Source organism: Psammomys obesus, unplaced genomic scaffold (assembly GCF_907164565.1).
Source record: "Psammomys obesus unplaced genomic scaffold, mPsaObe1.curated_primary_1811, whole genome shotgun sequence".
NCBI classification, from domain to species: Eukaryota; Metazoa; Chordata; class Mammalia; order Rodentia; family Muridae; genus Psammomys; species Psammomys obesus.
Genome location: NW_026596433.1, coordinates 8,682,686 through 8,699,624, shown reverse-complemented (window position 1 = coordinate 8,699,624; position 16,939 = coordinate 8,682,686). Strand labels below are relative to the sequence as shown.

The window sequence follows — 16,939 nt, the reverse complement described above, 5'->3', positions numbered from 1 at the left end:
AATGTGTGGGGATCTATATGTGGTTTAAATTTTATCAATGTTTCTTTTACAAATGTGGGTGCTCTTGTATTTGGGGCATAGATGTTCAGGATTGTGATGTCTTCCTGGTGGAATTTTCCTTCGATGAGTATGAAGTGTCCTTCCTCATCTCTTTTTATTAATTTTTGTTGAAAGTCTATTTTATCAGATATTAGAATGGCTACTCCTGCTTGTTTCTTGGGTCCATTTGCTTGGAAAGTCGTCTTCCAACCTTTTACCCTCAGGTAATGTCTATCTTTGTGTCTTAAGTGTGTTTCTTGTATGCAACAGATTGCTGGGTTTTGTTTACATATCCATTCTGTTATTCTGTGTCTTTTTACTGGAGAGTTGAGGCCATTGATGTTGAGAGAGATTAATGACAAGTGGCTGTTAGATCCTTTGATTTTGATTTTGGCTGTGTTCATACGGTTGTGTGCTTGGTTGCTTTTTGTTTTGCTGTAGTAAGGTTAATTATTTCCTGTGTTTTCTTGACAGAAGCTAATTTTCTTGGGTTGTATTTTCCCTTCCAGTGTCTTCTGTAATGCTGGATTTGTGTGTAGGTATTGTTGAAATTTGTTTTTGTCATTGAATATCTTGTTTTCTCTGTCTATGAGGACTGAGAGTTTTGCAGGGTATAGTAGCCTGGGTTGACATCTGTGTTTTCTTAGGGTCTTCATGATATCTGTCCAGGCCCTTCTGGCTTTCATAGTTTCTGTTGAAAAGTCAGGTGTGATTCTAATGGGTTTGCCGTTATATGTTACTTGGCCTTTTTCCCTTACAGCTTTTAGTATTTTTTCTTTGTTCTGTATACTTACTGTTTTGATTATTATGTGGCAGGAGGATTTTCTTTTCTGGTCAAATTTTTTGGGTGTTCTGTGGGCCTCATTTATCCTTATTGGCTTTTCCTTTAACTTGGGAAAATTTTCGTCAATGATTTTGTTGAAAATATTTTCTGGGCCTTGGAGAAGGGAGTCTTCTTTTTCCTCTATTCCTATTATTCTTAGGTTTTGTCTTTTCATATTGTCTTGGATTTCTTGGACGGTCTGTGTCAGGAATTTTTTGGATTTAACATTTTCTTTGACAGATACATCGATTTCTTCCATTGTATATTCTACACCTGAGATTCTTTCTTCCATTTCTTGTATTCTGTTGGTTATGCTTACCTCTGTAGTTCTTGTTTTCTTCCCTAAATTCTTCCTCTCCATTATTTCCTCCATTTGTGTTTTCTTTAATTTTTCTAGTTCTATCTTCAGGTCTTGAGTTGTTTTGTTTACTTCCTTCACCTGTCGGCTTGTATTTTCCTCTTTTTCTTTTAGTTCCTTCAACTCTGTCTCTTTTATATCTTTCAGTGATTTAATTATTTCTTCTCTGAAGGCCACAAGCTGTTTGGCTGCATCTTCCCGTATTTCTTCACCGATGGCCCTAATCTGCTTGTCTTTATCTTCCTCCATTTCTTTATGGATAGCCATGATCTGTTTGGTTTTATCTTCCTCTAATTCTTTACGTATTTTATTTGTTTCCTCTATTATCCTCTTCATCAACATAGATGTAAGGTCATCTTCTTGATTTTCTATTATGCTGCATTGTTCAGGGCTGTTCGCTCCTGGATGGCTGGGTTCTGGAGATGCCATAGTGCTCTGTCTTTTGTTGGTTGAGCTTTTACACTGACCTCTACCCATTGGGCTGATTTAGGTGTTGGCTGTTAGTTTCTGTGCTTCCTGGCGTCCTGAGGTAGGGAGTATCCCCATTGGTCGGAAGATGACTTTTCCTGAAGGAGTCCTTCTCTGCTTTTTGGTTATGGTCACTGTATGGCCAGTGTTTCTCAGGAGTTGCCACTGCTCACCTCAGTTTTATAGCCCTGAGTAGTAGCTGTGGTCTATGTTAGTCAGGTGGGGATCTCCTCTTACCCATAGAATTTCTCAAGACAGCTGCCCCACTGCTGGGTTTCTTGTTATAAATTTAGTGTGCTGCTGCTCACTAAATTTCCATGTACAATCCTCTTGAAGAACCTGCTGATTCCCTAGCTGTGGGGTTTTCTCCCAACAGGGAAACTCAGTCTATTATCCTGGGGCGCATAGTTCTGTCCGGGAAAGTGGGAGGTGCACTCAGCAAGTCTCTGGGCCAGAGGCTGATTGCTCCACTCTGGACCTGGAGAATGTGCACCTAGGTTGAGTTGGCGGCTGCAGGCACTGCTCTGGTCCAGACGCTGTGGGTGAGGCCCTCTTGAAGGACCAGGAATTCCCACAGTTTTGATAGTCTAGCTAGGGATAACTGGTTGATCCTTGGCACAGTATCTGAGGGCTGCTGTAATGGCTCTCTGGCTTTTGTAGGTCTGAAGATGCAGCTGTGTGTCCCAGTGCCCTAGGGGAACTCAATAATGGCGGCAGAGCACAGTGCTCCTGCCTGCACTAGAGTCTGCGTGAGTCCAGGAAGTGTTTTGGTGCTGGGAATCCTAAGCGTTAGAGCTGCTGACCCCCTCCGCTGGGGGTTTCCTGCTGCCAGAGACACGCAGTCTGGTGCCCTGATACCCTGGTGCCCTGGTGCCCACAGTTCTATCTGAGGCAGTGAATCAGGCATGCATGCAGGGCTCCGTGCAGGAGCCTGGGTCCCGGCTCTGGGTCCGTGCTGGCTCTTGGGGCACCCGCGGAACCTGAGTCTTTTCCAGGGGATGTCTGGGTAACCTGAGGTCGGTCCCAATTGTTTCCTGCTCCGTGGGGTTATCTCTCAACTGGGAAATCCAGTCTATGATGTTTTGGCCTAGTTCAGTCTGGGACCGTGACCAGATTGCGCTGGTGTGTAGCTCTGGGCTGGCGACCAATCGCCTGGCGGAACCGGGATCTCTTCTGCGGTTTAGCCTGGTGAGTTAAAGCTGATTGAATCCCCCACCATGGGGTATCCTCACACCTGTGAAACACAATCCCTTGTGTTTTATGGCCGCGAGTTCTGATTGCTGGTCACTGTGCCAATCCTGCTGTGCTGCTCCTCAGAATGAGAGTCCTCCTGGCACAGCCATCTTGCCCTGCCTCTCGTCACCTGCCATTTATTAACCATGTAGTTAAATAAATAGATTTGGCTTATTACGGAAAAAGAAAAATAATTCTACCTGACCTTCAAAGAAGAGCTAACTCCAATTCTCTTCAAACTATTCCACAGAATAGAAACAAAAGGAATATTACCAAACTCATTCTATGAGGACAGTCACCTTGATACCTAAACCACACAAAAAACAAAAAACAAAAAAAAGAGAACTTCAGTCTTTTCTTATGAACATTGATGCAAAAATACTCAATAACATACTTGCAAACTGAATCCAAGAATACATCAAAGATATCATCCACCATGACTAGGTAGGCTTCATCCCAGGCATGCAAGGGTGGTTCAACATACGGAAATCCATCAATGTAATCCACCACATAAACAAATTGAAGGAGAAAAACCACATGATCATCTCCTCAGATGCCAAAAATGCATTTGACAAAGTCCAACACCCATTCATGTTTAAAGTCTTGGACAGATCAGGGATACAAGGCACATATCTAAACATAGTAAAAGCAATATCAGCAAACCTATAGCCAACATCAAACTCAATGGGAGAAACTTAAATCAATCCCACTGAAATCAGGGAGAAGACAAGGCTGCCCACTCTCTCCATACCTATTCAACATAGTACTTGAAGTTCTAGCCAGAGCAATAAGACAACTAAAGGAGATCAAGGGAATACAAATCAGAAAGGAAGAGGTCAAAGTGTCACTATTCGCAGATGATATGATAGTATATATGAGCGACCCCAAAAATTCAACCAGAGAACTCCTCCAGCTGATAAACACCTTCAGCAAAGTGGCAGGATACAAAATCAACTCAAAAAAATCAGAAGCCCTCCTGTATACCAACAACAAAAGGGCCGAGAAAGAAATAAGGGAAACAACACCCTTCACAATAGCCACTAACCACATAAAGTACCTTGGGGTGACACTAACCAAGCAAGTGAAAGACCTGTTTGAGAAAAACTTCAAGTCTCTGAAGAAAGAAATTGAAGGAGATATCAGAAGATGGAAAGATCTCCCCTGCTCATGGATTGGTAGGATAAACATTGTGAAAATGGCCATCCTGCCAAAAGCAATCTACAGATTCAATACAATTCCCATCAAAATACCAACTTAGTTCTTTATGGACCTTGAAAAAAAAAAGATTCTCAGCTTCATATGGAGAAAAAAAAAAAAAAAAAACAGAATCCCCGAAACAATCCTGTATAACAAGAATTTTTTTCTTTAACAGGAAATGAAATAAAAACAATTGTAGTGTAGATAACTTTTTAATATGTGTACTTTTTAAAAGCTGTCATTGTTAATCAAAAATTACTAACTGAAAAGCATCTGTATCATCCAAACATTTAGCAGATTAATTAAAAAGAATGACATCTTCTCAGAGACAGTGAGATGGCTGAGCAGGTACAGGAATTTGCAGCCAAGCTGGATGACTTAAGTGTTATCGCTTTAAGTCACAGTGGGACGCGACATAATTGATTATTCACAAGTTGTCCCATGACTTCCAAACATAGCATAAGCATGCCTGTATACTTGCACTTATGTGCATGTAAACAAATACATATATGTAATGCAGATACAAAAAAAATTGTTAAGAACCTTCTAGGAGGTTTAGAACTGATGGTATTTCTTATGAGTCTTCTGTGAGTTTGTGATTTAAATCAGAAAACAGTGTTGTGAAGAATGCCTTCCAAAAATACAGAAATAAATTTAGAAAACTCTGAATTTTACTGGATGAGAATAATGTTATTTACTATATAGGAGAGATAAATAAGAATATTTACTCTAGCTTCTTTCTGCAGATTGGTACATGACGTCTTGTATTCTTCCTGTTAAATGGAGTTTTGCATTTTGCACTTAAATTGTGAATTATACTTCGAATTGAAGTATGGAAAAGATTGTGAGACAAGTTAAGAATACATTCTTAACATGTAGCTTAGTTGTTGCAAAAGTTAAGAGTTGAAAGGAACACTTTAAGAATAAATCCCCATTGAAGTTTTGAAAAAAAGCCAGAAGAAATTAATAGTTTCATACTGGCTATTAGTAAATAAAGATTTTATATTTTACACACACACACACACACACACAGAGAGAGAGAGAGAGAGAGAGAGAAAGAGTAAGAGGAGAGAGAGAGACAACTGAATGGAAAGAAGAAAGAAGGAACAAGGAATGGAACATGGGAAAACTAGAGTCTAAGCTCTGGAGTGATGAAAGAAGAGATAAGCCATTTAGCACTACATTCTAGTTCTTCCATTTAAAATCCACCATGACCATTTGAAAAACCTGAGGGGGAAACCAAAGCGATATCTCTCTAGCAGCAGCCTCAGGAGACTTCCTTAGTTTTTTTGTTTGTTTGTTTGTTTTGTTTTTTGGGGGTGTTTTGTTTTGTTTTGTTTTCAGAATCCTCATTAGCACTGATGTCAACTAACTGGCTGCAAGCTGGCCATGTTCATGAGATGGTCCTAGAAGTGACGATTTTGCTGGGCATGTGCACCGCATTCCCAGCTTCCCAGGCCCTTTTAAAGGGTGTGTGGGTTCATGGTCCATTCCAGCATTCCAGCGTTTCAGTGTAAGACCTAAGAGACAGTCATACCCGAAGAGATATGTTTTTCCAAAATTATGCCTTTTCCGTACGGGAGAAAGAATCATCTCATAGTTCTGACTCCTAATCCTGAAAACCGCTGAATCCTCCCCTCCCCTCCCCTCTTTTCAGCCCTAAGGCTGCCTCCCCCACTCCCTCCAGGAGCCTAGTGGGCTCTGCACCAATTCTACACTGCCCCTCCTTTTTCTGAGGGGTGAAAGGCTGAGCTCTCCCTTGCGTGGTAAGTGGCCTGTCACTCTGTCCCGCTGTGCAGCTGTGATTGGCGGGAAGGACAAGTCCTCTGGCCCCGCCCCCGCCTGTCTTTGCGCGCTCCGCTCGGTGGGTTTTTCGCAAAGGTGGAGAGCGTGATTCAGGCGCTTGGAGCCAGTGAAGCAGCATTCCCGATTTTGACTGTCCCTGTTCTTCCTCGACTCCCGCTTGGTTCAGAGCCAAGGGAAGGCGAGTCCTTTTCTGCTGAGCTTTGGGGAACTGTTGCTCGGGACCTAGGCACTCCTGACGCCTCAGCTCAGCCTCACTCCTTTCCACAGCTTCACTGTGAAATCTCTCACAGGTCTGTAGCCCTGAGAATCCCTCTTCTCGGAGGAGGGGTCCAGGCAAACCTCCAGTGTTTGAAACAGAGAGGGATTCGGTCCTGCGGGAGCTGTCTGAGGTGCTGACGCTTCCCGAGCGTTGGTCTCCCACAGCCCCAGAAGGGGTTAGATGGCACGTTTTCACTTCTGCCTTTCTGGTCCCCCATGCCTTGGATAAGACTGTTCGCAGGATCGTGAATATCGCTCCGTACCATGGCCCACGTGAGACACTTTCGGACACTAGTTTCTGGATTTTACTTCTGGGAAGCCGCACTGTTACTGAGGTAAGTCCGCAAGCATGAACAGTCTCATTAAGAGAGCTCATTAAGCCGATGCATTAAAGCTGCAACCACTTGTTAATGAGGAAGCTGAGGAATGTGTGATTGTGTTCCAGCTTACTGAAAGTATCTTTTAAATCATACTTATTTGTTTAAAACAGCCTAGTGATTTATTTATTGAGACCTCTAGAAACATGTAATTTCCTGTTATTTTCACTGATAGTGTGTATTTAAGTCATTACTCTTCCCACACTACCCTTTAAAACCTAATGGCTTCAAAAGGCTAGTTTTTCCCTTATATATTTCTCTTAGGGTTTTCTTTGTAATGATGAAAACGTGATCTGATTTTTTTTTCTTTTAAAACGTACAAAACAGTACGAAATTAGAAATAGGGCATCATTAAAATAGAAAGAATAATATAGAACTTAAGCATTTATTGATCAGAAAAAATGTCCTTTTTAATATATGCAGAGATTCAGTCAAAAATAGAAACTTTAAGGCACTACTTTGCGATGACCTAATTCAGCAATACATGAAGGCAAATCATTAATAAATCATCAGGTGTGTTCTGTGTCTACAGTTGTCTTTTGGAAGAAAGCAGTATAAAAAGCCTATCAACTTGTAAAATTGTTCTGACATGACTTTTTTTTATTATGTCTCAATCATGTTAGGTAGGCTTTCTACTTTTCTGTACAGTTACTTAGAAGATACTAAAATAAGCTAGCTGAAACCTCATATAAATGAGAACCTATTGTCAATTAAACATTGTATGAAAGCAAAATTGTTCATATAGACTTTTGTCACACAATTACTGTGGGATTTTCACTTTATGACTGACAACCTTTTCAAGAGTACCAAAGTTAAATACTAGAACACTGAATGAGTTAAGCATATCCTGGTTTCCATCTGCTGTAAGGATTCCTTGTTGTGTAAATAAAACAAGTTTCAATCTTTTGGCTACTTTAAGGAGTGTGACTCCCATGGGTCACTTACTCCCTTACAGAAAGTAATATTGTTCTGGAATGCCTGTTCATAATAGGGAAAGGTTAAGAAGAAAATTTTGTTTCTTCCAAATGTTGACTTCCTTCAAACTTGAGGGCTTGAAACATTTCAGATCACAGTATTTTCAGTGAAATGTGTAACAGTATTTTATAATATCTGTAAATTTTGATTTATAGATATTATACATATAAGAGTAAATCAAAAGTATGTAGAGCTTTTATGTATATGAAAATGTTACAGAACATGGCACAAAATTAAAGTTACAAGAAGCTGATAATTTGGCATGATAGTTTATCTATAATCATTTATAATGTTAAATATCAAAGGTACTGTGTGTTTTTTAAAAAGCAGAAGTATTTACTTGGTGTGTATTTAATGTTAGTAATTAAGACATATTAGTTAATGACATGAATTTTATATAATGAGAATTCATCACAATAATTTTGTAGATAAAATTTTTTATCATTTGCTCCTCTGATTTGTGATATTTTATTAAAATTTACAAAAACAACTTAATAATTATAATTTATCTTCAATATCATTAAATAATTAAAATTTTTTAAAAGAATAATTAATCATGAATCCTTAGAAAGACTTCCCCAATAAAGAGTTTATTTCATACTTAAATTCTTCATCAAATTTTCTCTTTCAAAAATCAGAGAAGACTTTATCCTAAACTGGAATCATATGAGAGTAGATCACTGTTCTGTGAAAACTTTAATTACATGAAAAAAAAAAGTATTTTCATGCCCAATGATGGTCCTTAAAAGAGATTTTCTTAGGACTGAAAGGTCATCTTACTAAAAATGATGTATAAAATGTCTTCATGTAAATTGTTATTTATTAACTAATCTACTTGTGATATAGTAATAAAAAAAGGAAAACTGAAGGTATTGATTTGAAATATGTACTTCATTACTGTTAGCTATAACAGCTTACAGCCCTATTGATCAATGGAGACAATTACTTTAACATTATTAATACCTTAGCAAATTCTTTCTGGAGCCATATAAAGGCAACAGCAGCAACCAAACACCAAAATCATTTATAATGTGCTGCTTCAAATAATTTTCACAGGTTTTTAAAAGATTTTAAAAGTTTTGCTGAAAGAGCATATACATTTCTAAAATAAACATATAATAAAATTTAGGTGAGTTTCCCATAAAGGAAACAAACCCAGGTAAAAAGATCACAGACCAATAATTAGAAATATAAATTAATAACACATTAGTGTTCACACCAACCACCACTGCCTCCTTTCAAAGACATCACTTTCCTAAAGGTAGTAACTATCCTAATTTACTCCACGAATGTTTTTCTTGCCTTTGACCATTATAAATAAATAATAATTTGCATCTGATTCATTTTCAGAACATTATATTTGCATGATTTTTCTGTGGTCCTACCATAGCAAGAACTAGTTCTCATTAAAGTATGGGAGTTCTTTGTATGACCACATGACAATGAATTTACCATTGTGCTCTTAATGGATTAATGGACTGCTTTTAAGTTTGGACTAATATTAGTCTACCATGAAAATCCTTGGCTGTCTTCTGATGTGCGTACTTTAGCATGTATGTTTGTATGTATGTATGTGGGTACTGTATATGACAGCCCCAAGGCTTTCTTTAGAAGAATTGATGGTTCATAGAAAAGACGTGAGTATGGTTAGAGGAGTATATTTAACTTTGGTAGACATTATCTTCTTCCCCAAACAGTCATGCCTAATTCTGTTCTTATAAATGGTGTGTAAGTTCCTCTTGCTTAATAATGCAGAATGGATTAATGCTTATACATTATGAAAATGTCTAACATTTTCCTTAATTACTATTGAAAGACCACAGATTTTCATCTTTTTATGGCAAGGTGATTTCTATGTTTTAGTAATTAATGTTAATAAAAATAAGTCAAAGTTATCAGAACAAAAATATGTATTGCCACAATGCAATTGAAACTATTTATGATGAAGAAATGTCAGGTCTGGGATATTTCAGAGAATTTTAAAAAGAAGATAAATTAAACACAAATTTAAATATTTTATGTTTCAAAATTGTGTTGACATAGAATACTAATTTCTAAGTACTAAAGGTGTTAAAGCTTTCACATTTTGCTAAAATACTGCTGTATTATTGTGATTATTATCACACTTATATGGGTTTTAGTTTTCATCTTTCATCGCTGTTTATCTTTCTTTGAAATGCAGATAAGTGATGATTAAGAAGGGCTTGCAGAATAAATAAAGCAGAAAACCACAAGCAAAATTTTCTTTAATTTGGTGGTCAACAGAGTATACCATTTTATTTATTTATTTTTTTAGTTTTTATAGAGGACCAACAAATTCTAACATATTGTGGCTAAACCTGACTGTGTAAACTTCAGAGGTCAATGCTAAAGAGAAAAAAAAAATGTCTTACTGTATTACTTTAAAGTCTACCAAAATATTTTGTCATTTCAAATTCTTGGTTTTGCTTTTATTATCCTTTAGAAAATGGGAACAATCTTTTTAAGCAGCTTTTGGGGCAGGGATATCTGTTTTCTTACATAACACATTGAAAAAGAATATATTTCAAAGAATAAACTTTTACTCTTATGATTTATTTTATGAGGTTACATATAATGAATAAATTTTTATAGTTTTAATAAATTATACTTTACATACATGATTCTTCTCCTTTTGTATGAAAAAAATATATATAGGAGGTGAATCATAGCCCAACTTCTTAGTCAATCTAGGCTGCAGATTACAGAGGAGGTTATAACATACCATTTTCTTCTATAAACTTAGTTCTTTGTTATTCACACAACTCTGTACCAAGGTATGTCAATTAACAATTCTGAATTCAGGTATAATAGTAAGCATTTCAGTATGATTATTACACCACATTCTGTGTGTGCGTTTGTGTGCTGAGCATGGTTACTTATGCTTGATTGGGAAAATATCACCTTTCAAAGCACAGAAAAGAAAGAGGGGTCAAATGTCAAGGAATTTGCTAACTCTTGTTTTCTGGAGCTTGAAGGCAGGGAAGCTATTGAGGAGGCTTGACACTTGTTCTGGGTCTTGTCAAATACTTGCTCAGTGGTCAGAAAAGAGTATTTTGAACAACAGGTGATTGTATAGTTACACAGTGTATGGTTAGGAGATGGTGATTGTCAAAGTCAGTGGAAGAAATAATAGTTTATGATTTAAGATCATATTCTTCTTGCTACAACCATTAATATGACTACCATAATAAAGCTCTGTGGCTGGAGAGACGTTTCTGTGGGAGACAGATTCTAACCCTAGAAAGAGTGTGGTTAAAGGAGAGAGCTGATTCCTACAAATTGTCTTCTGGCCTGCATATGTGTGCTCTGGCATGTATGTGACAAAATACATTAATACTTACATCATCACACACACAAATACACAAGCAAATAAATGTAAGAAAAACAACAATAAAATAAGTCCTCACTAATATGGAGATAATGCAGTGGAATGGAATATGAATAAAATTTGAAGCAAAGGAATTAATTTTGTAGTTACTGTTACAAGTATAGTGTTCGAACTTAGATCAAATTAGCTTTGTATCCTTTTCCTTGAGAGACAGAATTTCCTTCAAAATTATAGGTAATGACTAAGTGCAGTGGCACTCCTGTAACCCCAGCTACACAAGAGGTTGAGATAGGCAAGTTACTTGAACCCAGAGATTAAGGTTAACCAAGTTTACAAAACAAGACCCAATCTAAAAACATGCAGTTAATCATAAGGTTGGTAATTGAAACTAGGCTATCATAGTGGTAAGATCCATCCCAGCTAATCAGGGGGCCTAGAAAGACTGAAAATTCAAGATCTTCCAGGTCTTCAGAACAAGACCTTGTCTCTAAACTAAAACATAAAATAAAATAATAAAATGATAAAAAGCTAGGGTTATAGCTCAGTAGCAGAACACTTGCATAGCATGCATGAGGCCATAGGTTCAATCTTCAGCACAAATTTTTTTTAATGATTAAAAAGATTTTAATGATTAAATACTGATATAACTAAAACTGCAGGAAAAAAATTTCATGTATGTTTGTTGATAGCTTAGAAAGTACATTTGGTTTTTTCTTCAAAAAAATTGCCTTAAATATTAGAACCACGCAGAATATTTAGGTTATTTTTAGAAGGGGTACTGAATGGCTTTAGAATGTTTCAAGTGTAAGATGTTACCGTTGTGTCCTGCTATCCCTTAGGTGAGTAGAGATAGGTAGTAATTTAACTGCTACCAATGGAGATATAGCAGATGTTTATAAAAGAATAAAAAAGAAAGACATAAATCAAACAAATATAGGGCAGAGACATGGCTCAGCAGTTAAAACCATAAGAATGCAAGACTCAGGCCCAGGCACCTGCACTCATATACATGCGCGAGCACACACACACACACACACACACATGCACAGAGAGAGACAGAGACATACACATATACATAACAGCAAGTAAAAAAACTAAAATGTCTAACAAATATAAACAAGAAAAAAAATGCAAACTACGTGAATGTGCAATGATGCAGGTAAGAGCCGGGTGCAGGTAAGAAGCATTCAGCCTGGGTATCTTCCATGTCATGTGACATGTATATGTGACATGAGAGGAATCCTTACTGATTCTCCTGTCAAGTTTATCTCTAATTCTTTCGTATATATATATTTTTTTTTTCTTTAGACCTAAGCTACAAATGCTTACTGAAAATAACAAATATAGGCACATGTTTTCATCAGAGTATGATGTGTTTATTCACTGGTTGTTTCGATTTTTTGTCTTCCATTCAAGAATGGTACAGCTGGTAGCTTTGTTTTGCGTGGAGAGGTAGGTAAGAAAGGGGAATAATAAATTATCCCAATCTGGTTTGCGATTAGACACAGTAATTCTATGACAGAACCAACAAATGTGTGAATCAATGCTTAAACTGTATGCCGACAACACACATTTTCCAAAATTAGAATTTAAACCCTCACATGCCATCAGAAGAAACTCATAAATATATGTGGCCCCAACACAGAAAATTTCTGAAATGCAGGATCTCCATGCAAGAGGTTCTCCTGGACAAAGTGTCACTGGTAACCACGAGAAATTTAACCCACGTTAGTATCCCTGAGGGTGCAATTAAATATGACATAAAAAGCTATGCTTATTAGTATTGTTACAGTGTCAATGAACAGAAGAATTTCAAAGACAATTGGTTAGGGCAAACAATCACACATTTTCCACATCAATTATACTAAGCCTTGAGATACATCTGACAGTATTACACACTTACACCTAAAGTGGTGTGATAAGGCTTAACATGACAATAATTGGGCCATCCAAGTCCTACCTAACTCTGGAAATACCCAAGAAATACTTACAATGGAGGGCCATTCACTAATATTTAAAATTTCATTCACTAATATTTAACATTGAGTCTTTTTTACTAGGAAAGAAAATATATTTTTAATAATTTTAATAAAAGAAATTAAAATATCATACTATTTCTTGTAGCCAAAGTAAGATAATATTTGCTTTCCCTGTATACACCCATGTAAATATTGGTTTGTCAGTTTTGGTCTTACTTATTCCTATCTTTTTAGATTGTTACTTTTTAGATGGCATTCCTGCTGTACCTGAATCATGATTTGAGTCAAGAACACTTTCCAGTGTGTTCTACAAATGAAGTTCAAACACTGTAGTTTAATATTGCTTTGTAAATTTTACCTGAATCCTTCTATGATTTTTATTAAAATGCATGGAATAATGACTACATTTTTTTCCTAATGTACAAAACATTTAAGCAAAAACTTATCTTTTGACAGCCAGTTACTGTCCACATAGGGCATCACTTTCATATTTGTGTTTAGTTTCATCCAAATTTTCTCTCCCTCACCTTAAAATTATAAGTTCCTCAAGGATAGGCTCATTTCTGAACTATGTTTTATCCCTGCAATGTTTAATTCAAAATCATACATGGAGTAGAAACTCAACAAACAATTAAAAAGAAAGTTATCTACAATATGATAAAAAGTAAGTTTTATATTACATATCTCATGTCACACATATGACCAAACAAGTTATAGTTAGAAAAAGACATACATACATTGGAAACTTCTGAACATGTAATGGACTTGTTTGTTTTTTACTCCAAAGGGACAAGAAATTCTGTTCTGGGATGCAACACAAATCATTTTACAATTGTTCAATCAATGTTGTTATTAACTCTTTCTCAGCTCTTTTTCATTATTGCTTTTAAGGATCATTTTCTTCATATTATTCTGACCACACTCCATAAAATTATGATACTGTAGATACATTCTGTGTATCTCTTGCTCATATACTCTGTGTGCCTTATTGTTAAGCATTAATAATAATAACAGCTTAAAATCCAGGATAGTAATATGCCATAGTGTAATTGTTTAGACTCTGTTTTGATTCTTCTTAGGCTAAATTTATTCATATGCAATTTTGTATAAGTGTATACAATAGCATACACTTATACTAATTTGTAGAGTTTTTACAATAGTGATAACCTGAATAATAATTGAGACAGAAATCATATTTTTACTTATTTTGGATTACTAAGTTTTTGCAGCTTTGAAAATGAACAAATTGTACCATTTAACTACTGACACCATTTAATATAAAGCAGTCCTAAAAGTAAAACAGCAGACATTCTAGCAGTTTCTCTTTTTATAGAAACATGGTTCTAAGAAGCCATTTGAAAAAGAATCTATTTATGAAGTCATTGAAAAACAAGCCTTTTTCAAATGTAGACTGAAACTGCCCTGAGTAGTGTTACTATTGGCTCACTGTCACAATCTTTACTATATGTTTTACTATATGAGGGACACTGTCAGCATATTTTTTAGTAATTTAGACTACTGATTACAGTATTGATGATAGGCTCATGAAGAATATCAAATATAAAACTGTGGTGTCCTTATAATAGAGATCCCAGTAGTGAGTGCTGATACAAAAATCTTGCAACTAACCCACAGAAAATTCTAACAACAGATGAACTAGAATTAAAAATTATCATTAGGGTGTAAGGAATCATCAGCAACAAAGTTTGACTTACAAAACATTATTTCCCAAATAATACTTAAAGTGAGAACATGGAAGAAGATGAGCAACTAAAACCTAGTGAATTTATACCCTCATTTCCTCCATGAAATGACTGAATTTACATGAAATGTAAATTCCATTTCTCTTTGTTTGCCTAATTTCTTCTCATTTTATGTCACTGCCTTTATATATCACCTCTGTTCTCATCCCTAGTCTCTTCTATGGGGCAATGCTGCATGTCCCAAAGGCATGGCGATTTAGTAGGCCCCCTACCGAAAATGTAGGCTCTTTTGGGAGGAAGCCAGTACATACCTAATTCCTCTCAGAGGCTCACATGAATAGCTTGCACCCAAACTGGTCTCATTGACTTCTTTAAAATAGTACTGCGTTTTGCTTACTTTTTAAAAGTAAATTAAGAGTTTCAAAAAAAACACTCTCTTCAAGCATAATCAAAGTCACTGTTGCCTTTTTCTGCCTCCATTCAGGAAAAATTTTGGTGAACAATTTAGGCTAATAATTTCTTTTATTCCTAATTTTATTTGGAATAGTTTACTACTTAGCAGGTCACTCTCCTTTTATCACAGAAAATTATTTCCAGAAAATGTGTCTTAATTTTTACTTTTTCTTCATTTTCCCTCACCCATTTTCCTTTCTACTAAAGTCCACCCCTGCCTACCCTTCTTTAGAGCGAGAAGCCATTTGAGATAGTTTCTCTTTCAAGTACCAACAAAGCATAAACTATCTCATTCGTGTGATTGATCTCTAGATCTTGTATGACTTTTGTCATTTACTGTTGTGTATGTGTGTGTTTGTGAGTAAATGTGTGCATGAATTGAAGAGGTCAATGGGTGTCTTCCTTAACCACCACCTACCTTATATATCGAGGGAGAATTTTTTATAGTTCTATTTTTAATAAAACTATAAAAAATTCTCTATTACAAAATGCTTTGCCTTCCCTTGACTGTAAGGAAATATCATGTTCTGAAAAACTAATTTGCTTTATATCCCTATTGTAGCCCACTATCCCATCTCTTCCCAGTTTCCTCTTTTGTTCCATATCACACTCCCCTAGGCCACAGAAAGGGAGAGCGCTCCTCTCCTACTATCTGACCCTAGTCTATCAAGTCTCATCTGGACTGCCTGTATCTTCTTCCTCTGTGGCCTGGCAAGGCTGCCCTCCCAGGGGGAAGTGATCAAAGAACAGGCAACAGAGTCCTTGTCAGAGACAGCCCCTGCTCTCCTTACCAGGAGACCCACGTGGAGACTGAGGTGACTTTTTGTTACAACTGAGCAGGAGACTACCTCTTCTCCATGCATGATCTTAATTTGACACATTAGTCTCCACAGAATGCTCTGTATCCAGATAGGTGGGCTCTGTTGGTCTCTTAATGGAGCTCCTATCCCCTCTGTCCTTCTATCCCCCCACTTTTCCATAAAACTACCTGCACTTTGCCCAAAGTTTGGTAGTGAGCCTTAGCATCCGTTTCAGTACTTTGCTCTGTGGGGTCTCTCAGAGGATATCTATGCTGTAGTCCTGTTCCCTCTCTTCAGCTGCCTCTGGCATCTATTCTATTTGCCCTTCTACATGAGAATTATATATCCTCCCTCAGGATTTTTTTTTAATTGAACCTGGAGCTCAAAGATTTAGCAAGGTGGCTGGCCAGTGAGCCCCAGGACCTTGAGAGCTTCTCTACATTCCTGAGATTACAGCAGTCTGCCACCACACCTGACCTTTTTACAAGGGTGCTAGGGGTGCAGACTCAGACCCTCATGTTTGGATATCAGTGCTTTAATGACAGAGATGGCCCAACAACCTTGCTTTCTTTTGATAATGCATCTGCCCTAGAAAGGAGAAACATAACAGAGAGATTACCAGAACACAAGCCAGATATTAATCATTGTTAATTAACATATTAAAGGTCACACTTAAATTTCTGTTATATCTGGTACAGCTCTCAGATCAGAGTCATTTCTGAGTCTCTGTATAAGCTGAGAAATGCTGGTATCATAAAATATTGGTCTTTTTAATCTATTTATTTATATGCATATGAAAATTCAGTTTCAAAAGACCCTTTTTTTGGCTGATAAACACTGAAAATAAAATCACGAATAACAACAAAATACATCAACAATTACAAACACTGAAGAGATACTCTATTTTAGTGTAGAAAGAGAAAATCTTCCTAGGGAATCAAGACCATTTATTTAAATGGACACAGGGCTCCTGATGGGACCTGACAAGAAAGAAGAGAGGCCATTTCAAGTGGAAAAGTGGAATCTGCAACATTAGCATGGAAAGTATCTTCACACCAAGAAGAAGAAGAGGAAGAAGAAGAAGAAGAAGAAGAAGAAGAAGAAGAAGAAGAAGAAGAAGA

The 16,939-nt window shown here is 36.7% G+C and overlaps 1 protein-coding gene across 2 annotated transcripts in view; it reads left to right on the top strand.

Annotated features, from left to right (window-relative positions):
* The first annotated feature begins 6,432 nt into the window (after positions 1 to 6,432).
* Glra3 (glycine receptor alpha 3) overlaps positions 6,433 to 16,939 on the top strand; it is a 172,591-nt gene continuing 162,084 nt past the window's right edge. For both annotated transcript variants that reach the window (XM_055597881.1, XM_055597880.1), the window contains exon 1: positions 6,433 to 6,517. In XM_055597881.1, coding sequence (XP_055453856.1) covers positions 6,447 to 6,517 — 71 coding nt within the window. In that variant the 5' untranslated portion in view covers positions 6,433 to 6,446. The remainder of the gene's footprint in view (positions 6,518 to 16,939) is intronic.